Source organism: Carcharhinus amblyrhynchos, chromosome 19 (genome assembly GCF_965287045.1).
Source record: "Carcharhinus amblyrhynchos chromosome 19, sCarAmb.v2.hapA, whole genome shotgun sequence".
Classification (NCBI taxonomy): Eukaryota; Metazoa; Chordata; class Chondrichthyes; order Carcharhiniformes; family Carcharhinidae; genus Carcharhinus; species Carcharhinus amblyrhynchos.
In genome coordinates this window covers 42,274,157-42,297,900 of record NC_137342.1, presented here as the reverse complement: position 1 = coordinate 42,297,900, position 23,744 = coordinate 42,274,157, and the positions used below count along the sequence as shown (strand labels likewise).

The following is a 23,744-nucleotide window of genomic DNA, read 5'->3' as shown; positions in this document are numbered from 1 at the left end:
CCACAGGACGTAGTTGATGCCAAAACATTGGATATATTCAAGAGGCGGCTGGATATAGCACTTGTGGTGAATGGGATCAAAGGTTATGGAGAAAAAGCAGGATGACGCTATTGAGTTGGGTGATCAGCCATGATTATAATGAATGGCGGAGCAGGCTCTTAGGGCCAAATGGCCTCCTCCTGCTCTTGTCTTCTATATTTCTATGTGTCTATGATCACGGAGGATGGCAAATTCCTAATCAAGGATATTGCTGATGTCACCCTATTCGGACTGACTGACACATTGAAAGGTTTGTGCGATCCTGAAATACCAGCGCAAGTTAAAAAATAACATTAAAACAGGCTTATTTCAAAAAGCAATACACTACAGCATTCAATAAACGTATCAAGACATCATAATACAATGTGACCTCAACTATCTGCACCTCATTATGAGTTTGGTCCCACATGCTACACGTCTGATTATAGATTTAACCCCTTATCTAATCCCTGATGATCAACATATCCCCCATTCTCCATTCAGTATAATAGGATGCTTTAGGAGCAGTATGTGCCAGGTGGTTTAGTTTCCTTCTCTGCCAGCCCCACATTATTTTGTATCTATAGATAGCTATTTTTAGTGAACGTGAATGATGGGTGATTCATAGAAATGTAGGAAGTAGGAGTAGGAGTAGACCATTCGGCTCCTTGAGCTTGGGGATTGCGGGGGGGGGGTTGGGTGGAAATTCCAGCCAGTGTTTGAGGTTTAAAGTTTATTTATTAGTGTCACAAGTAGGTTTATATTAACACTGCAATGAGGTTACTGTGAAAATCCCCTAGTTGCCACACAGCAACCAATTTGCACACAGCAAGCTCCCAGGATGTGATAATGACTGGATTATCCATTCAGTGATGCTGGTTGAGGAATAATTATTGATCCCTCAATAATTAGGGAGGCCCTAATTAGCAGGGTGAGGCCCTCAGTTCCTCTTTGAAATATTGCTATGGACTCATTAATGTTTAAAGTTTATTTACTGGCGTCACAAGTCAGGCTTACATTAACACTGCAATGAAATTACCGTGAAAATCTCCTAGTCGCCACACTCCGGTGCCTGTTCGGGTACACTGAGGGAGAATTTAGCATGGCCAATACACCTAATCAGCATGTCTTTCAGACTGTGGGGAGGAAACTGGAGCATCCAGAGGAAACCCACAGAGACATGGGGAGAATGGGCAGACTCTGCACAGACAGTGACCCAAGCTGGGAATTGAACCTGGGTCACTGGCTTTGTGAGGCAGCAAGAAGAGTACAAAAGGCAGAGATCAATGTTAGAGCGGATGACTGGAATGATTATATTGGATGTCTCAGATAGAGTGGCTCTTCTAAACATCGCTGCCTCTCAGTTTGACTAACCCTTACTTATTAAAAGTTACACTTAGTTTTAAAAAGAAATTGGGACTGGAATTTTACCAGCCAGCCTACCATGGGAATAGGAGTGGGTGAGGGGCAAATCATGGAAAGGTTCATTGACCTTGGGCAGGATTTTATGATTTCAGAACGAGCGAGGTTATAAAATCCAGTCCTATATCCTTTCTAACATTTTGACTTCAGTACTGGGTAAGGAATATGTGTTTTCAAAACTTGGGAACCTAATGGAGAAACAGCTTTGGTTATCAAAAGATGGTCTTACCGCTGCAGAGTAGAAAATAGGAATTTTTCAGCTCTAAAATCCTCCTGCAGATTGATTTGACATTGTGTAGTGACTGATAAAATACTACAAAAGGCAATACACATAAGATTGCAAGTGCCACATTACAACAGTCAGAAGACTATGTTGGCCTTCTGTGTACTTTGGCTGGGGCATTAAGAAAACAACTTCCTTGAGAATAATAATTATTGTTTGTCCTGGCAGCCTCTGGAACAACTCTCAATTCTCCTCATCATTTCTTGATGCTTTTGTACAGGAAAGATCTTTTGACTTTTGGGTGAAGAATCACATCACAGCCAATTTCAAGGAAATGTTGGCACAGGCGAGTGATTTGATTTCTGATTTGATTCGACTTATTATTGTCACGTATTGCTATAAAGTGAAAGTATTGTTTCTTGCGCACTATACAAAGACACAGCATACCATTCTTAGAGAAGGAAAGGAGAGGGTGCATCTTACAGTCATAGAAAAAGATCAGCTTAATGCAAGGTAGGTCCAATTAAAAAGTCTGGTGGCAGCAGGGAAGAAGCTGTTCTTGAATCAGTAGGTACGTGACCTCAGACTTTTGCATCTTTTTCCTGACAGGAGGAGGGTTAGGGTTGCCAAACTGAACTCCCATCGATCCTACTGATTTAACTTCCTTGTTCTCAGCCCATAGCTTTGGATATTTTTATTCTTGCAGTGTTTATTTTCATGTTAAGTGGCTTGTTTGATTTGGCAGAAAAAAAGCACTTTAATCGCTTTCCCTAAACAGCTTGAGATGTTGCCAGCAAGGGCAGAGGATAATAAGAGTTTATCGACTCTTTGTGGAGATAGTTGGTCCTTTCTGTTTTATGACAAGGTGAGAATTTACTTGGATTAGGAAGGCTTTTTGGCCTTTCTTCTTGAAATGAGCTTTATAGCAGGAGAATCTAAAAAAAAATTGACGCATTGCTGTAGGTTTGCAATGAAGAACTGGATTCTCTCCGTTTTTCACAGGATCTAAGAATGTAGCCGGTTATTATATTACAGAGGGACAGCCAGACTTGGAAATGTCCTTGTTTCAACTCTCATCCCATTGACCACACAAGAATACACACACTAACCTTTCACGAGAGGTTCCCTGCTCTTCCTGTTTCAGGCTTGTTGAACTGTCAGCTGATTGCTGTCTGGGAAGTTTCAGGGGAGGTAGGGTTCTTTGTTTTCTCACAGGATATTTTAGCTGCGGCAGCAAAGAAAGTTCTGTTTCAATAACTGATGTACAATTACAGCTCGAACTGCTATAAAGCACCTTGAATCATAGAATCCCCACAATACAGAATGAGGCCATTTGGCCCATCGAGCCTGCACTGACAACAATCCAACCTAGACCCTATCCCCCCCAACCGCACGTATTTACCCTGCTAATCCCCCTGACTCTAAGGGCCAATTTAGCGTGGCCAATTAACCGAACCGCACATCTTCAGACAGTGGGAGGAAACCGGAGCACTCGGACAAAACTCACTCAGGCACGGGGAGAACATGCAAATTCCACACAGACCTTGACTCAAACCAGGAATCGAATCCAGTTCCCTGGCGCTGTGAGGCAGCAGTGCTAACCACAATGCCACTCCAAGTCCAGAACTAAAGTGCAGCACCACAACTCACAATCTTTCACACCAAAACTAAGACCAGACGGGTTCTGTTGAATGTACGGGATTTCTATTCATCCAGTCACTGCTGTTAGTGTAAGCGTGTGCTGTGAACCTTGTAGGCCGAGTGGACACTTGAGTTCTTCCCATGAGTGCGGGCAGAGTACAGGCATGAGGGAGCTATCAAACTAGTGAATCAACTTCTGTTAGAAGTTGTCAATGTTTCGGGCACCAACACATTTACAAAGCCTTTACAAAGTTTGTTCACCAGATTCATTCCAGAGATGAAGGGTTTGTCGTACGAGGAGAAATTGAACAGTTTAGGCCTACACTCTCTGGAATTTAGAAGAATGAGGGGAGATCAAATTGAGATTTATAAACTGATAAAAGGTATGAATAAGGTAGACATGTAGCAGATGCTTCCTCTTGTGGGACATTCTAGGATGAGAGACCATACTCTTAGGATAAGGGGTAGCAGAATTGACGAGAAACTACTTCTCTCAATGTGTTATGAATCTATGGAATTCGCTATCCCAAAGTGTGGTGGATGCTGGGACATTGATCTCCCCTCATTTTTCTAAATTCCAGGGAGTATAGGCCTAAACTGTTCAATGTCTTCATACAACAAACCCCTCAGCTCGGGAATCAATCTAGTGAACAAATATCAGTAAATTTAAGGAGGAGTTAGATTTTTAATTGGTAATGGGTTGAAGGAGTATGGGGAGAAGGCAGGAAAATGGGGATGAGGAGCATAGCAGCATGATCGAATGGTGGAGCGGACCCGATGGGTGGAATGGCCTAATTCTGCTCCTATTTCTTACGAACTTATGACGAGGAGAAAATCAACAGCTTTGTTGCAAAGTTAGCAAAAAGGGTGAAAATCTAGTTCAGACATGTTTAGACTTGAGAAGCAGCAACGTTAATGCACTGTAAAGAATTTTGCATTTTTCACAATCTTCTGTCCAATGAAGTTCAGTCACTGTTGTAATGTGGGAGGCACAGCAGCCACTTGACATACAGCAAGCTCCCACAATGTGATAACAACTGCATTACCCATTCAGTGACACTGGTTGAGAGATAATTATTGACCAGGGCAGCAGGAAGAGGTCTTCAGCTCCTCTGAAATATTGTCATGGAATCATTAATGTTTAAAGTCTATTTATTAGTCACAACTAGACTTACATTAACACTGCAATGAAGTTACTTTGAAAATCCCCTAGTCGCCACACCCCGGTGCCTGTTCAGGTACACTGAAGGAGAATTTAACATGGCCAATGCAGCAAACCAGCACGACTTTTGGACTGTGGGAGGAAACCGGAGCCCCTGAAGGATACCCACGCAGAGAGAGGGAAGAATGTGCAGGCTCCACACAGACAGTGACCCAAGCCAGGAATAGAACCTGGCGCTGTGAGGCAGCAGCACTAACCACTGTGCCGCCTCTAATGCTGACCTGAAAAGGCAGATGGGGTCTTGGTTTGATATCCCATTTGAAATATAGCATCTCTGCCAGTGCAGCACTCCTTCAGTAATGCACTGAGATTTGCAGCCTGGACTCTCAGCTCTCCCAACTGGGGCTTGAACTTGCAACCTTTTGACTCAGAGGTGAGTGTGATACCAACTGAACTACAGCTGATATCTAGCAAGAGTACACCCAGCCCTCATCCTCCCTTGGCACAACTCATGCTAAGCTGGATGGTAGACTCTCCAAATTATATAAACATTGTACTATTCCTCTCTGCTGTCAACTTGCCTTGTGCCTTAAGAAACACAAAATCCCAAGAGTCAGCCAAGGGTCAGGCCATTAAAAGTTTGTGCATTGATACAGCAGTTACCAGTGTCAGACTGATAGCTGGCATTCAGTTCCCAGCCAGGCACCTGGCTTCATGCTGGGATTTTAGTACTGAATGAGTGAGTGTTATGTGCCTAAACAAATCAAACTTAGCTGACTCAAATCAGTAACAGCATATTAATGACTGGATTCCAGTTTGGGATCCCATTCGGCACGTCACTCAACACTGTGATATGCCCAGGACCTTCGAATTTATGATGTTGGCAAAACCAGGTAGTGGGTTCATCAGTGGGAGGTATGTGCCAATGCCTGCAGTAAGAACGGTTGGCCACATTGAAAGGCTCTTTCTCCCTGTGAATGGAGGATGTACGTACATAGGTATTCTAGGATGGATTGGTAGCTCTTAAAAAACAGCCACAGTGGCACAGTGGTTAGCACTGCCACCTTACTGCGCCAAGGACCTGTGTTCGATTCCCGGCTTGTGTCACTGTCTACGTGGAGTTTGCATGTTCTCCTTGTTTTTGCGTGGGTTTGCTCCGGGTGCTTTGGTTTCCTCCCACAGTCTGAAAGACGTGCTAGTTTGGTGTATTGGCCATGCTAAATTCTCCCTCAGTGTACCCGAACAGGCGCCGGAATGTGGTGACTGGAGGATTCTCACAGTAACTTCATTGCAGTGTTAATGCAAGCCTACTTCTGATATTAATAAATAAATAGCCGTTAGCACTTTGCGTGAGTCTGATCATACAAAACATGGATAAGGTTACCTTTGTCTTCAGGGGCTCAAGCTATACTGGTAGGGACTCACCCTTCTCAATGGGCCAGTGAGACTCGTGCCCCTACATCTGGCACCGATGTTAAGTTAGTAGGAAAGGAAGAGTGGGACGAGGCCATTCAGCCCCTCAGGCCCATCCCACCATCCAGGTAAATCATGACTGATCTCAGCTCCACTCAGCTACCTCAGTTTCATATCCATAACAGTCCATCAAAGCCAGCTGCAGAATGCATCATCTCCCTTGGAACTCAGATCTCCAAATGTAATGGGCAGCTTGTGGAAAACCTCAGCTTAGGCAGCTTCAGCCTCAGGTCTCTCTCGTTTACAACAAAAGGGAGCCCCTTCCTCCATCACCAACCCCACTCCTCCCCAACACCTCATACAAATCTGCATTAGCCTGGAACTCTTCTCTTCCAAGTTTTGGTGGAGTTTGCCGACTCTCCAGCTCCTTGGCTGGGGAATCTCTGAAGGTGCAGCTGGGGAACCTGGCTGCTGCCCTGCTGGTCACTGATATCAGGGCTCAGCTGTGTGCAGTTCTGGTGGTGGTAGGGTGAGGTATAGGTGGGGATGGGGACTAATCTTCCTAAAGAACTAGACTTGCCCTCTCTGTCTAGTGCAGCGGTGGGCAACCTGCAGCCTGGGGACCACATGCAACCCTTCTGGATTCTGAGTGCAGCCCATAAGACATTTTGTTGACTGTTGCCCATGCACAGAGTTAGCACGATATCCATCCATTTAATTTTTTTCCTACTGGCATAACTGAAGTGATATGCATGTAAATCAGGGGCAAGTTAAGTGCTGATTGCTCACAACACTGACCGTGCACTCTCTCTGAGTCCAAAGTGTAAATTTAATTTGGGTTTTACCATTTGAAGTTGAGGATAATTCCATTAATACATAAATTTTCTATAACCAGTTATGAAATATTCAGGGTGTATTAAGTGTATTTAATCTTATTCATTCATGGGGTCACGGTTATTGAACAAGCTTGATTGTAATCTTGCCGCCCACGGAGATGAAGGAGGGCCACTCATGCCACCCACTCACTAGTCTAGGATGCCCATTACTGGACTAGAAGCTTTGTATTCGGCCTCCCACAGTCTCTGGCCTACATGCCGGAGATTGATGTCTCCACCCAAATAAAAATTACTTCCGAAAGCTTCTTTGCTCTTCCTAATAGAAAATGATTGGAAGTGCAGTGGGAATGGATAAAAAAAAGATTTTAAAGATATCCACAGATCTTCAATTATGTCTTGAATACTTCACAAAACAACTGCAACTTCAACTGGGACCAGCTACAGAAAATAGAATCAACTGATAAAACTTAAAGATGTAACAGAAAACAGATTTAACGATAAACATCAGAACAAACATTCCATGAGCTTATCTTAATTGTTGTTATTTACATAGAGCATAAATGTGGAGATAAATAGTGGAAATATAGTACAGAATTAAAAACCACATTGATAAAACGTCAATGATTAGCAAAGGCCTTGCTGAACTAAATCCCTCAATAAATAGTTTTTTTTCCCCTTGTGAGTACCCAAGGTGAAAGAACAAGGCACAGAATGCCAGCTCAGTTGAAAATTAATAAAACTGATGCTCATGCAGTTGACTAAAGGACAGAAAATAGTGATGTCATGGCAAATGTTTGTTTTTCAGACTGGAGGATACAGAACTTGGAGGCGTGAGGATGACACCAATTGATTGAATATAGGAGTTGGCACATCTTCCCCCTCATTATTTTATAAGATCACCTCTCAGCCTCCTATGCTCCAGAGAAAAAAGTCCCCGTCTATCCAGCCTCTGGACATTGGTAAGGCCACACTTGGAATACAGTGTACAATTCTGCTCACCCTATTATAGAAAGGATACAATTAAACTAGAAAGAGTTCAGAAGAGATTTACTAGGATGCTGTCAGGACTTGATGGTTTGAGTTATAAGCAGAGGCTGGGACTTTTTATTCTGGAGCATAGGAGGCTGAGAGGTGATCTTATAGAGATCTATAAAATAATGAGGGGCGTAGATCAGCTAGATAGTCTGTATCTTTTCTCAAAGGTAGGGGAGTCTAAAACTAGAGGGCATAGGTTTAAGATGAGAGGGGAGAGATACAAAAGGATCCAGAGGGGCAATTTTTTCAGAGGGTGATGAGTATTTGGAACAAGTTGCCAGAGATAGTAGTAGAGGTGGGTACAATTTTGTCTTTTAGAAAGTGTTTAGACAGTTACCTAGATAAGATGGGTATAGAGGGATATGGGCCAAATGCAGGCAATGGGGACTAGCTTAGGGGCTTTAAAAAAAGGCACATGGACAAGTTGGGCCGAAGGGCGTGTTTCCATGCTGTAAACCTCTATGACTCTATGATTGTGACAGAACATAGATAGAATGGGCAGACAAAGTGGCAGATAGAATTTAATATAGAGAATTGTGAGGTGATGTGTTTTGGTCAAAGAGATGGGGCAACAACATAAACTTAATGATGTAGCTCTAAAGAATGTGCAGGGACAGGGGAAGGTAGTGACTCATGTGCACAGATGTTTGAAGGTGGCAGGTACGATGAGATGACAGTTGGTAAAACCTATGGGACTTTGGGCTGCATGGAAGTGATCTTAAGCACAAAAAACAGGGAAGTTATTCTGAAGAGCTCAGGTTAGGCCACAACCAGACAATTGTGTTCAGTTCTGGTCACCATACTTTAGCAAGGATGTCAGGATCCTTGAGCAGGTGCAGAGGAGATTTACCAGAACAGTTCCAAGGGGGAGGAGTTTTAGCTACAAAGGTAGATTGGAAAAGCTGGTGATGTGGTTTTCCTTGGAGCAGAGGAGATTGAGGGAAGGTTTGATTGCGATATACAAGATTATTAAAGGCTTATGTAAAGTACACCAATAAAAACTGTTCCAGTTACTGTAGCTGGTGGTATAAGGATTAGGGGGATACCGATTTAATGCTTTGAGCAAGAGATACGGGGACATTTTTCTCTGGAGCAATGTCCTCCTTCTGTCCCATCACTCTGCATAGCATGGCCACTTCTCCCTTCCCAGTGGAAAAAAGGGCAGAAAATATTTCAACAGATGAGGATAAGGCAAGAATGCAAATTATATATCAGGCAGGATTTTCCAGCTGTATTTGCCCCAAAACTGGAAAATCCCACTAGAGGTCAATGGACCATTCCACGGTCCGTCCCTCGCCCCTCCGATTCCCATGGCTGACGAAATGGGAAAATTCACCCCATTGTTTGAAATGAACCTTAAAATTATAGCAGAAAGAAACAAAGAAGATAATCAAGAATAAAAGCAAAACACTGCAGATGCTGGAACCTGAAACAAAAACATAAAAATGCTGGAAAATCTCAGCAGGTCTGACGGCATCTGTGGAGAGAGAATAGAGCCAATGTGACCCTTTGTCAGAGCCCCTGACGAAAGATCATCTAGACTTGAAACATTGGCTCTACTCTCTCTCCACAGACGCTGTCAAACCTGCTGAGATTTTCCAAGATAATCAAGAAGTTTTCTGATGAAGTATGTATCATTTGCTTAAAGTTGCTCAAATTTCGGAGGGCACCTTGGATGGAGTATTGTTCAGGAAGCGCATTGGGCTGTCTTTTCCGTCCAGGTCATTGTAGTCAGGAATTGGATTGTTGGTGATGATAGCGGCGGCTCTCTCCTGGTTGCTCTCAGAGGCGCGGCTCATCAAGTTCAAGCTGTCCCTCATGCGACTGACACATTTCTGAAACTGGGCTTGGTGTAGGCTCTGGAAACCTTCCTCCTGAGGAGAATGAAGAGAAGGAATGAGGTTTTTATTCATGAGCAGCCCCACTTCCGTGGGACTTGCACCCCTACATCTGGCACCGATGTTAAGTTAGTAGGAAAGGAAGTGTGGGACGAGGCCATTCAGCCCCTCAGGCCCATCCCACCATCCAGGTAAATCATGACTGATCTCAGCTCCAGTTAGCTACCTCAGTTTCATATTCACAACTGTCTATCAATGCCAGGATTTTTTTATTTATTAGTTTATTTATTAGTGTCACAAGTAGGCTTACATTAACACTACAATGAAGTTACTTGAAAACTCGCTAGTCGCCATACTCCAGCGCCTGTTCGGATACACTAAGGGAGAATTTAGCATGGCCAATGCACCTAACCAGCACGTCTTTTGGACTGTGGAAGGAAACCAGAGCACCTGGAGCAAACCCACACAGACATGAACCAGTGACCATAATTCTGTTAGTTTTAAGATAGCTATGGAGAATGATAGGTCTGGCTCAAAAGTTAAAATTCTAAATTAGGGCAAGGTCAATTTTGATGGTATCAGGCAGGAACTTTCAAAAGTTGATTGGGGGAGTCTGTGGGAAGGCAAAGGGACGTCTGATAAGTGAGAGATTTTCAAGAGTGAGTTAACCAGAGCTCAAGGTCAGCACATTCGTCTTAGAGAGAAGAGCAAGCTGGTAGAAGTAGGGACCCCTGAATGACTCGGGATATTGAGGCCCTGGTCATTGAGGCCCTGGTCAAGAAGAAGAAGGAGACACATGACATGCATAGACAGCTGGTTTCAAGTGAATCCCTTGAAGAGTATAGGGGATGTAGAAGTAGAGTTAAGAGAGAAATCAGGAGGGCAAAAACAGGACACAAGATTGATTTGGCAAGTAAGGCAAAGGAGAATCCAAAGAGCTTCTACAAGTACAAAAAAAGCCAAATGAGTAACTAGGGAGAGAATAAGACCTCCTAAGGATCAACAAGGTCATCTATGTACAAATCCACAAGAGAAGGGTGAGATCCTAAATGAATATTTCTCATCAGTATTTACTGTTGAGAGAAGCATGGATGTTAGGAAACTTAGGGAAATAAATAGTGCTGTCTTGAGGAGTGTACATATTACAGAGAAAGAAGTGCTGGAAGTCTTAAAACTTCAAGATAGATAAATCCCCAGGACCCGATGAAGTGTATCCCAGGACAGTGTGGGAGGCTAGGGAGGAAATTGCAGGTCCCCATACAGTTATTTGTCACTTATATTAATGATTTGGATGAGAATTAGTAGACATGGTTAGTAAGTTTGCAGATGACACCAAGATTGGTGGCATAGTGGACAGTGAAGAAGATTATCTCAGATTGAAACGGGATCTTGATCAGTTGGGCCAGTGGGCTGACGAATGGCATATGGAGTTTAATTTAGACAAATGTAAGGTGATGCATTTTGGTAGGTTGAACCAGGACAGGACTTACTCAGTTAATGGCAGGGCCTTTGCGGACTTACAGAACAAAGAGATCTAGGGGTACAGGTTCATAGCTCTTTGAAAGTGGAGTCACAGGTGGACAGAGTTGTGAAGAAAGCATTCAGCATGCTTGGTTTCATTGGTCAGAACATTGAATACAGGAGTTGAGACGCCTTGTTGAAGTTGTACAAGACATTGGTAAGATCACATTTGAAATACTGTGTACAGTTCTGGTCACCCTATTATAGAAAGAATATTATTAAACTAGAAAGAGTGCACAAAAGATTTACTTGGATGCTACCAGGACTTGGTGGTTTGAGCTATAAGGAGATGCTGGATAGACTAGGACTTTTTTCTCTGGAATGTAGGAGGCTGAGGGGTGATCTTATGTAGATCTATAAAATAATTAGGGCATAGATCAGCTAGATAGTCAATATCTTTTCTCAAAGGTAGTGGAGTCTAAAACTAGAGAGCATTGGTTTAAGATGAGAGTGGAGAGATACAAAAGGATCTGGAGGGGCAATTTTTTCACACAGAGGGTGGTGAGTGTCTGGAACAGGCTGCCAGAGGTAGTAGTAGAGGCAGGTACAATTTTGTCTTTTAGAAAGCGTTTAGACAGTTACCTGAGTAAGATGGGTATGGAGCGATATGAGCCAAATGCAGGCAATTAGGACTAGCTTAGGGGTTTAAAAAAAAGGGTGGCATGGACAAGTTAGGCTGAAGGACCTATTTCCATTCTGTAAATGTCTATGACTCCAAGGGGAGAACATGTACACTCCGCACAGACAGTGACCCAAGTCAGGAATTGAACCCGGGTCCCTGGAGCTGTGAGGCAGCAGTGCTAACCATTGTGCACCGTGCTCTTGAAGATTTAAATTTCAAAAACCTCCACAGCTTTTTGTTAAAGAAATTTCTGGACTTGTGTTAAGAAGTGCTTCCTTCAGTCTAGCTCCAATTTTGAGGCTACGACTGTTAGGGACCAGATTAGAAACTCCAAGGTATGTTATGAGGTTAGCCAAGACCCCAACTTTTTTTAAAATTTTGGCATTAAGGTGCTTCACACCAGGTATGATTCAATTGATCCACTAGGGAGCTTTTCTTAAAACAAACCTTAAATTTTAACAACACAATTAAAATATAACACAAAGAATTAGCATAACTTTTGCCAATTGGAAATACTTAAACATGACAAGATATCATTCTTAACAACTTGCTATCTCTCTAGTTCCAATGTAGATTTTCAGCCTTTAACCCCTCTGGATAGATATCGAAAGACACATGCTTTCTGACTCCCGTACAGCAGTTTTCAGAGAGAGGTTTACCTTCAAGCAGCAGAACCCCAGAGAAATAGACTTTTTCCTGGCAGATCCCAGTCTCAATGTCCCGAGAGAAAGTGAAACATAGAAAAAGCCACCTCTCCCTAAAGATCTCGAACAGCAAACTGAGCTTGATTTCTTTGTGTAAGCCTAGCTCCACCCAGTCAGATGGCCTTACTTGTCAATCAACCTAATCAAACCTCATTCTGAAAATCCCCAGCAGACAACATTAAAACAACAACCCTGCAGTAGTCCACATTAAAACAAACGTTGTAGCAATTAAGATCAATTATGCTGCTGCAGGAACAACAAGGACTGTTGGATGCAGACAAAATGGCACTGATAATAAAACAAACTACTTAAAAAGATCCTGCACAAGAAACATGAGCCAAATATGTTTCTTAAAGGCACAGTATCATCACAATGACTAATTGTTCTATTATTTCCAACCAAAGGAAAGTTTTTCTCTAATAACCAATCAAATACTTTAATTACCTTAAATAATTCAATTAGAGCACTGTTTAAATTTCTGTGCTTGAGGGAATTTAAATCTATATAATCTTTCACCATAATTTAACCCTGTTAGCCCTGGTATCATTCTATTGAATCAGTGCCGCACCCCAATAGAAAGCTAACACTATGGCTCAGCCAAGTTCACCCAGATGGTGATAGACTGCAACAATGAGTATTTTTGTCTAAGATCAAATGGCTTTGGCTTTGATCAAATGTATCTAGTGATCCCAGGGTTGGATAGAGGGTGACTGAAAAACAATGACAGAGGGAGCTGAGTCACATGCTCTCAGGGCAGCCTGACATGAATTGTGTTCACATGTCCGAGATAGATGAGGCCTTTGGTTGGCCCACTCATTGCTTGTCTCCAAGCAAGAGGCTGCACAACATACTCCCCACAGGAGAAACAAGGGGAAAAATAATACTCTTTTAGAATTTGGCATCTTCTTTGAGTTGTTTATTATATTTTTGCTGCCAATTCTCAACATTCTAGAAAGATATTGCACATGAAGAGGCCATTTTGCCCATTGAGCCTATGCTGGTTCCTTGGTAGAGCTCTTCAATTAGTCCCTTTCTCCTGCTCGTTCCAGGATTGTCTGTTGAATCTGTTTCCACCGGGATCTGCATGGAAACGTGCTAAAGAACTGAGGCTACTCCAGCATCCAAAGTCCTCGCGAATCATTCTGGGCCAAGCGAATGCATTCAACCCGTGAACGTAAATCTCACTACATTTATATAGCGGAGTGCAGCTAACCAGGTTTATGGTTCTCGCATCGACAATGGCATTACAAACCCATTCAGTTGTCACTCCGTGATCTAACAGGAGGAAAGACTCACTCCCATGATTGGTATTGTCCACTAGTCAGCCCACGGCACTTGTGGAGACAGGCATCTGACGGCAATTAGTAAAAGAGATTGTTCTGTAGTTTATAGAAAGCTCACTCATCTGCTTCCAGTACATTCCATTCATGCCATGTCTTGCAAAAAGATAATTCTGAATCTTGACCGTACTTTCCGAATTAAATAGAGCAAAGTATCTCATCTGCACATGTGCAGTATATGTGGGTACGAAGAATAGGTGGATATCAACGTAGGGAAGAGCTTGGAATGCTACTTTATCAGATAAAGGGAGATAGCCTCTGAAAATATTGGCATTCACATTCCATCACACCCCTCACTTCATTGAATCATAGAATCCCTACAGTGCAGAAAGAGGACATTCACAAATCCTGCACTGACCACAGTCCCACCTAGGCCCTATTCCCGTAACCCCACATATTTACCCTGCGTATCACCTGACCTAACCAGCATATCTTTGGAGTGTGGGAGGAAACCGGAGCACCTGGAGGAAACCCACGCAGACACAGGGAGAATGTGCAAACTCCACACAGACAGTCACCCGAGGCCGGAATCGAACCTGGGGTCCCTGGCAGCGGTACTAACCACTGTGTCACCGTGCCACCCCTTGTACCTTGTAGATCGTGGACAGGCTTTGGGGAGTCAGGAGGTGAATTGACTCCTCTTATTTTTTCAAAGGTTTTGTTCTGAATCCCTTCAGGTTTTACGACACAATGCAGTCCATTTCAGTTCATTGTAACTGCACTGAAATATATTTGCTTTCACAAGTTATCAGGGCAACTAAACCAGACACCGCGTAGCAGAACCAGGCAACTAGCAGTAACAGTAAGAACACATATGGAAACAACAAGTGGAAGCTCAGACTAAAGTGTCTCAAAAGGAATTTTTCTCTTCTGAAAAGGAAGAATGTGCAGGGCTGCGGGGAGAAGGTGAGGATGTGGCAGGAGGCGAATTACTCCTTTGGCAAATAAACACATGCATGATGGGCTGAATGGCCTCCTTCTGTGCTGTACCCATTATATGATGCCGCGAATACAGGCCAGAATGGGTGGAATGGTTGGTTGGGCTGGTGACAACAGATACTGAGTATAACCTCCTCAGAGCTCATCACAAAATCATCAGAAAGTGCAATTTTAAAAACGTTTGAGTGATTTTAAACACAACCTCGTTGAAAGTTTATTTATTAGTGTCACAAGTAGGCTTATGTTAACACTGCAATGAAGTTACTGTGAAAATCCTATGGAAGGTTGGATTATTGTCACATTTACTAATCTCTGCATTCTTCAAAGTGCTGCAAGGTAACCCCTCCTAAGCAGTGCTAAAATCCAAATTTACTGGCTGGAATATGTACCCAGACATGTAGAAAATACACTTTCCAATACTGAGTCACTTTTCACTTCAGAAATGTTGAAATTTGCCACTGGTACAGTTAAATCTTATATATACTACACTCCCCTCTCTGACCTCTCTCAACTGTAGTGTGCAACTGATGGATTGTTCTTTGGGACTCTCATGTCATGCACGCGATGCTGCCTGGGTGTGTATGTTTGTGTCTGCGTGTGACTGTGCACGTCTGTGTGTGTGCATGTCTGTGTTTGTGCGTGTGTGCATGCATATGTCTGTGTGTGTGCGTATGTGTCTGCGTGTGTGTGCACATCTGTGTGTGAGCATGTGTATGCATGTGTTTGCATGTGCATGAGTGTATGTCGGCATATGTCTGCATGCCTGTGTGTATGTGTACAAATGTGTGTGCGCACAAATCTGTATGTGTGTGTGCGTGTACATCTTTGTATGCGCAAATCTGCATGTGTGCGCATATGTGTTTGCATGTGTAGGTGTCCGTGTGCACATGTGTGTGTGCACATCTGTGGTGCATGTGTGTGTCTGCATGCCTATGTGTGTGTGTGTCTGCATGTCTGTATGTGTGTGTGTGCATGTCTGTGAGTGCGTGTATCTGTGTGTGTCTATATGTGTGTGTGCATATGCATGTGTGCATGTGTGTTTGTGTGTGTGATTCCTGGGCTATCTGCTTGGACACCTAATGACGTGCCCATTCTATTCTGCACTGTCACAGCCACACAGCTTTTGGTCCATTTACATTGTGACTCACTCCAAAAGACGGGACAGTTCCACCTCTTCACAGGTCTGGAAGTACGCAAGAAGCAGAACAGTTCCTGTTTCATGATCCTTCCGAGAGTTGCTTCTAGAAATGCTTTTTAAGAGAAGAGGGTGGGCAGTTCACAGGGATAATCAAGGAATAATCAAGGGATAATCTTTCTGGATATGTCAGACCGCAGGTCATCAAACGTGGAAGACCAGGAACATGTGCTCTTCTTTCTCTTCAGGGCTAAGTCCAGGGTTCAGCCAACAATAGTCATGTGGTTGTCCCCCTGAATGGTCATGCTCAGAATAAGGGATTTCCCCACAGGTCCCTAAAACCATGCATCCACAAGATGCTGCTCAGCATGAAAGCTAATTGCAGAGGAACGACCCCACATTGTTGCATACTTTCGTCATCACAAAACAGAGTAGCCATTTCGCTGTTTGATGAAGGCTTCCCTCATGCTCTTTCCCACTTTGGGTTGCAACAGGGCCTCACCTACAGAGATTATAGTTCTGGCGAGTCTGGAGATCATTCTCTGTGTTGCTGAGGGCAGATCCTCTCTTGGCAGATTACGCAGGCTAAGTAGTGTGGTGTAGACAAAGTCTATGTTGTCATAGAGGAATTTTTCAATGAGTTGCTTTTTAAATGTACTGCATGCTCCACTAAACCTTTCGGTTGTGGATATTGAGAGCTGCATGCACAACGTTCAAAGTCTGATGTGCAGGTAGAGTCTTTGAACTCCCTGTTTCCTGGTGTTATCTGCCACTAACCTTTGCGGAGTGCCTTATGCAGCAAAGTGTCTCTTCAGCTTTTCAATGACTTTGGTTCTCACCATGTTGATTTGATTTGATTTATTATTGTCACATATACGAGTATGCAGTGAAAAGTATTGTTTCTTGTGCGCTATACAGACAGAGCACACCGTACATAGAGAAGGAAATGAGAGAGTGCAGAATGTAGTGTTACAGTCATAGTTAGGGTGCAGAGAAAGATCAAATTAGTGTGAGATAAGTCCATTCAAAAGTCTATTGTCGGCAGGAAAGAGGCTTTTCTTGAGTCGGATGGTACGTGATCTCAGACTTTTGTATCTTTTTCCCAACGGGAGAAAGTGGAAGAGAGAATGTCCGGGGTGCGTGGGGTCCTTAATTATGCTGGCTGCTTTTCAAAGACAGCAGGAAGTGTAAACAGAGTCAATGGATGGGAGGCTGGTTTGTGTGATGGATTGGGCTACATTCATGACCTTTTGTAGTCCCTAGCGGTCTTGGGCAGAGCAGGAGCCATACCAAGCTGTGATACAACCAGAAAAGAATGCTTTCTATAGTGACTCTGTAAAAGTTAGTGAGAGTCATAGCTGACATGCCAAATTTCCTTAGTTTTCGGAGAAATTAGTGGCGTTGTTGGGCTTTCTTAACTATAGTGTCGGTATAGGGGGACCAGGACAGGTTGTTGGTGGGCTGGACATCTAAAGAAATCAACTTCATGTCACACCAAGAATGAATCTACAAGGAGACCAGATGCTGTCTCTCATTCCACTCACAGTGAGTGACTGTGGAAGGTCTGGGACCTCACTGAGATGCAGTGGTTCTTTGGCTTGATGAGACTTGAACACGTTGCATGTTGCACATCTGGACATTTGCCCTTCTATGTCACTGTGCAGGGCCAGTGCATAGTTTCCTTTGTCCTACACTTCTTTGATGTAAAAGGCACTGGTCTGCCATTCTAGATATACACCACTCTGAGATCATGCTGAGAAGTGTCTGCTGATAAGAGTACAGATGTTTGGATGTCAGAGTATTGTAACACTGGGGGGGCTGACAGCAGTTCCTGGAGTTTGTTGAAAGCAACTGTTGTGCTGCTGCTAACACCATTCTACGTTCTGGTGGAGAAGCTGACAGAGGGATCCAGCTACCTCACTGTAATGAATTTTGATAGAAAATTTGTCACGCTGAGGATTTGCTGCATACTTGTTCTCAGAGTGGACATCTGCCGTGTGGCTGTTGTCTTACCTGGATCTGGATTCACACCATCAGCAGTAAGCAAGTAGTCCACATAGGGGACCTGGCTGTCCCTGAGTCTGCAGTGGGCATCAACTGTCAGATTCTGATTCAGTCAAGACTAAGCACAGACATGCATCATGTTGTTGCATTGTACGACCCCAGACCAGGATGTTATTGATGATGAGTTCACAAGGTTTCTCTGCAAAGAGCTGTCCCATAGACTATTGGAAGATCTCTTGGATCAGTGGAGGTACCAAAGGGCATGTGGAGGAATCTGTATCTGCCCATCAGAGACATGAACGTAATGACTTTTGAAGATTCTTCATCCAGTTTATCAAAATCTGCACTTTGCATCCAATATGCTGATAACCTTAAGCATTGGGCACATTGGCTATGACCTGTTCAACCATCTATAGAGGATGGAGGGGTCACTTTATTCAGGTGAACTGTGTCAATGTAGATCCTGACTGTACCATCTTTCTTTGCCATTGCTACCATTACAGAGACCCATTCTGTGGCCTCATCTGTGGGGACTATGACATCCAGTCTTGCCATTCCACACAATTTGTCACCTACCTTGTATTTCATGGCATGGGGTACTCTTCTTAAAGTTTAAAGTTTATTTATTTATTTATTAGTCAGAAGTAAGCCCTATTTCAGTGAGCACACCACCTACTGCCCAGGCATGTTTACCCCCATTTCTCACAGCATCTCCTGTCACACAAACTGCTAATCTCTCTCAAATATTTTGTATCAAGGCTTCATGCCCAATAGGAACTGGGTTAGAAATGAACATGTTGACATGGGCTGAATGGAAACTCCATTTATTTTGGCTGGGGTCTGATCCCAGCTGTCAAAGGAGAAAGAACAAAGGAAAGTACAGCACAGGAACAGGCCCTTCGGCCCTCCAACCCTGTGCCAATCATAATGCTCTAACTAAACCTTCTGCTTTCATTAGGACTGTATCCCTCTATTCCCTCCTTGTTCACATAGCCGTCCAGATGCCTCTTAAATGTTGCCAATGTGCCTGCTTCAACTGCCTCCTCTGGTAGCGCGTTCCAGGCACCCACCACTCTCTACATGAAAAACTTCCCCCGAAAGGAGAAAGAAAGGTCTGCAACATACTATCGCTCAAGGTAATCATGCTTAACGTAATCGCTCTGTTATTGTTGTACTTTTGCAATTGTACCTTTCCTTAAAATCCCAACTCTCTTTTTGAAATTCAGCGATTGTTGTGTCAAACCTTAATCTTTCTGAAATGTATTCAATGGCTCCTTGGGTAAGAAAAATAGGCAACTGTGCCCCTACATTCCACCCCACTATCCCAAGCAAAAAGGTTGGCCAAGCCTGCTCTAGACCAATTGATACTGTCTGGGAACAACACTCTCATTAATAACGCCCAACAACTCCCGTCACCGCCCCCCCCCCCGCCCCGCCCACTCAATTTCCTTTCCCATCTTTAAGGAATTACCAGGTTTCTATTGGGGCCTTCGCCTCTGTCACTGTCAACAGTCCAAAGGTGGATGCAAACTCATGATCCACCAAATCAGTGTTGCAACACATTACATGCCACTATGCCACCCTCTGAATTGTTGGGCTACCCCAGATTTGGTGCTGCAACAGGGTCACAACGGTGTATAAATACTGAGATAAATACTGAGTAATAGACAGGCAATAACTCCTTAGCAAGTCAAATGTAAAGAGACTGTCAATTATTGGTTGTACATGCGCATCAGTATTCTTTGCTTTTCTCTCCATTGGCACATCCTGAGGCAGGTTCCACAGATGCTGGCGTCCCTGGATGCGATTGTTAGAAAGCTATTCATTGTTTGAGGAATAAATAAGCTGACCCTGCTGCTGGTGTCAGCTAACTCCCACAAATGTGCACCTTCTGATAATGGTGACTGAATTCTGGTTGGAAGTTGGCAGGTGCCAGGTGGCATGGTGGCATAGGGGTTAGCATTCCTGCCTCACAGCACTAGGGACCTGGGTTTGATTCCCGGCTTGGGTCACTGTCTGTGCGGAGTTTACACATTCTCCCCGTGTCTGAACAAAGAACAAAGAAAATTTCAGCACAGGAAAGGCCCTTCGGCCCTCCAAGCCTGCACCGACCATGCTGCCCAACGAAACTAAACCCCCCCTACCCTTCCGTATCCCTCTATTCCCATCCTATTCATGTACTTGTCAAGACACCCCTTGAAAGTCACTACCGTACCTACTTCCACTACCCCATTCTTCACCCCGGCAACGAGTTCCAGGCACCCACTACCCTCTGTGTAAAATAATCTGCCTCATACATCTCCTAAAGAAATCTGTGCGGGTTTTCTCTGGGTGCTCCAGTTTCGTCCCATAGTCCAAAAATATGTAGGTTAGAGTTGATTAGCCTTGGTAAATTGCCTCTTAGTGTCAGGGGATTAGCAGGGTAAATATGTGGGGTTACGAGAATAGGGCCTGGGTGAGACTGTGGTTGGTGCAGACTCGATGGGCTGAATGGCCTCCTTCTGCACTGTAGGGATTCTATGATTGTATGCCTGGCCCATAGGTTTGAGGTGAATTGCAGTACCTTATCGTCTCCCCATTGAGAACAACTGATTCAATTCAGAAGAGCAATCAAGTCTCTTGGCTTTGTGGTTTGCATAGTTAAGAAACACCGCATGTGTGTTACCTACAAAGTCACAAAGGGAGAACTGTTTGTTTTCTTAAAGAGACTGAGAGAGGTGGCGATGGAGTGTGCAGTTCTGACTGAGAGAGACTGAGAGAGGTGGCGATGGAGTGTGCAGTTCTGACTGAGAGAGACTGAGAGAGGTGGCGATGGAGTGTGCAGTTCTGACTGAGAGAGACTGAGAGAGGTGGCGATGGAGTGTGCAGTTCAGACTGAGAGAGACTGAGAGAGGTGGCGATGGAGTGTGCAGTTCTGACTGAGAGAGACTGAGAGAGGTGACGATGGAGTGTGCAGTTCTGACTGAGAGAGACTGAGAGAGGTGACGATGGAGTGTGCAGTTCTGACTGAGAGAGACTGAGAGAGGTGACGATGGAGTGTGCAGTTCTGACTGAGAGAGACTGAGAGAGGTGACGATGGAGTGTGCAGTTCTGACTGAGAGAGACTGAGAGAGGTGGCGATGGAGTGTGCAGTTCTGACTGAGAGAGACTGAGAGAGGTGACGATGGAGTGTGCAGTTCTGACTGAGAGAGACTGAGAGAGGTGGCGATGGAGTGTGCAGTTCTGACTGAGAGAGACTGAGAGAGGTGACGATGGAGTGTGCAGTTCTGACTGAGAGAGACTGAGAGAGGTGATGGAGTGTGCAGTTCAGACTGAGAGAGACTGAGAGAGGCGGCGATGGAGTGTGCAGTTCTGACTGAGAGAGACTGAGAGAGGTGATGGAGTGTGCAGTTCTGACTGAGAGAGACTGGGAGAGGTGGCGATGGAGTGTGCAGTTCTGACTGAGAGAGACTGAGAGAGGTGGCGATGGAGTGTGCAGTTCAGACTGAGAGAGACTGAGAGAGGTGGCGATGGAGTGTGCAGTTCTGACTGAGAGAGACTGAGAGAGGTGGCGATGGAGTGTGCAGTTCTGACTGAGAGAGACTGAGAGAGGTGACGATGGAGTGTGCAGTTCTGACTGAGAGAGACTGAGAGAGGTGGCGATGGAGTGTGCAGTTCTGCGTGAATTTCCCATTCATTGCCCTAAGAAAACCAAAAATGTTGCTACTGAGAAAAGCAACCCGCAGTTTAAGAGCAACTGGTCATTTGCGTAGAATGATAATCCCTGGGAGAAGCAAGTCAACAAAGAATTTTATATACTAACCCAATCATCACTGATGCAGCTGGGACTTGGTTCTGCATTCTGCTTTATCTGAAGGTCTCTTGTGTAGATACTGAAAACAGACTAACAAATAAAATAACTGCGTTATTTACTTGGCTACAAAGTCATCGCTGAAAATCTTGGTTGACATATTACTTTGTCTTTAGTATGCAATCAATTTGTTTATAGTTTTCATTTTTTTCTAGAAACATCTTTCCATATCTTTCCTCAATGAAGTCATGCTTGGCAGGTTAATTGGAACTTAAACCCTCCAGGGATGGCAGTGGCTCAGAAAAGCCCCATGACCATTACAGGACAATAATGGATATGCAACTCTGCCAACCCAATCCCCTGTCCTTTGTGCAAATTTTAAACTGTCTTCAAAGATAGAAAAACATATCCAAGGACAAAACAAGCTCATTGGATTCAGGATATGTAAATGTGCCAGCTCCATTCCTCCTTATTTAAACAGTAAGCTTCAACCCGCCAAAAATTCTAGGGAGGACTGCTGAGCTCCAGCAGTGCAGTGGGCTGGGAGATATTAGTGGGGATCATTTTGTGGGCTTACTGCTGGGCACCATGGCCTCTGCATATCTCTGTGGCTACAATTTCTGGAGTAATCAGTTCTGTGCTGGAAATCGGCTGATTACCATCTGCAAATTGGACTGAAGTCTCTCAGCCTGCTAGTGCCATCATCCTCAGCACCCCCTCCTCACTCCCCCATTCTAGTGGGGCCTGCAACCTCCCCGCCACTACTGGGGAACAGACAGAGTGAAGAAAAGCCATTAAGACATTCCAGGAGGTCGGAGGTAAGGGGGTGTGAGGCCCCTGGGCAGTGCCAGCATCTCAGTGCCAGCCTGGTATCCTGGCACTGCTCAAGGGGCAAATTGGTGCTGCCCAAGAGGCATCCTGGCACTGTCCACTGGGCATGGGACGGTGCCAAGGGGATGAGGCCAGAGGGGGGGGAGTGTGCCTATTGGGGGGGTGGAATTGGTGGGGGTGGTGGATCCTTCCATTCTGTACAGGAATAGAGGATGGCAATCAGGGTTTGCCATCCAGGTTGGGCTGGTGGGGGGTTGGGATTCCCAAGGGGGTTCGGGTCTGGCCTTGGGGGAGGGAGGTTGGAGATGGACGTGGGGAGAGGGGATTGGAACTGGCTTTGCGGGTAGAGGGGAGGACAGGGTTGAGTGGACATTGGGGCTTGCCCAGGGAGGTCCCGGAGGCCTGCGATCGGAGGGTGGGGGGGGCGGGGGGTGCTCAGAAGGCCAGTGATGGGGGGTTTGCGATCAGGTTGGCCAGCAATCAGGAGACTGGCAGTGCGGGGCCACTACACATGTGCCAATCTCCGCTCTGAAAGACCGGCACATGCGCAGTGGCCCGCTCAGTGCTCTATTGCCGGCCTCTCGGGTGGGAATGGTCTCTGCCCCCTGATTTTCAGACAGAGTCCCACTGGGGCACTCTGTAATGCACAGAGTGTCGGAGATTCATTTTGGAAATCACCAGCAGGAAGTACTCCCATTTTCCTGCAAATTAGGAACTTAGGATATTTTTGGGAGAATCCCAACCTTTGTCTTTCGACTTATAGCACTTTAGTCCACACTGGGTTCTTGCAAATTCATACTGCCCCTTTTTTGTTCCAATTCCTTTTGTAGGAAACACATTTTGGAAGAAGCAGTGTGCCAAAGACATTCCAATAATAAGATTTGCTTCAATCATTAAGCAACCTCAAGAACTGTCAGGACAGGTTAATTCCTACAAGTCAAATCATGACTTCCAGGTAAAGGAATGGTTTTGCTTGGTTTGCTGGAATGTGACACAGTAACATCTGAGCTGTTTCACAATATCCTATTCTAATTGCAACAATGTCAAATTTTCATGGAGCAACTCTTGCTGCACAGTGAGTGATGTCCCTGCTTCTGAGCCACAAGTTCCGGGTTCGAGTCCCACTCCAGGACTCGACGGCCAAAGAAAGCGTGTTCACAACGCGGCCAAACAGGTTGAACATCAACCTACAAATCCTTCCAAACATGCCAATGTCAGCTGGTAACAGGGAGAAATTCCTGGTCAGCCACATGGAAATTGGAGCCTCCAC

General features: G+C 44.6%; 1 protein-coding gene across 4 annotated transcripts in view; it reads right to left on the bottom strand.

The window, feature by feature from the left end:
* LOC145355489 (uncharacterized) overlaps nucleotides 1–23,744 on the bottom strand; it is a 440,243-nt gene that overhangs the window by 13,613 nt on the left and 402,886 nt on the right. For all 4 annotated transcript variants that reach the window (XM_080207658.1, XM_080207659.1, XM_080207661.1 and 1 more), the window contains 3 exons: nucleotides 21,656–21,736; nucleotides 9,421–9,624; nucleotides 2,773–2,888 (listed from right to left, as the gene is read on the bottom strand). In XM_080207658.1, the coding sequence (XP_080063784.1) occupies nucleotides 2,773–2,888; nucleotides 9,421–9,624; nucleotides 21,656–21,736 (401 nt within the window). The remainder of the gene's footprint in view (nucleotides 1–2,772; nucleotides 2,889–9,420; nucleotides 9,625–21,655; nucleotides 21,737–23,744) is intronic.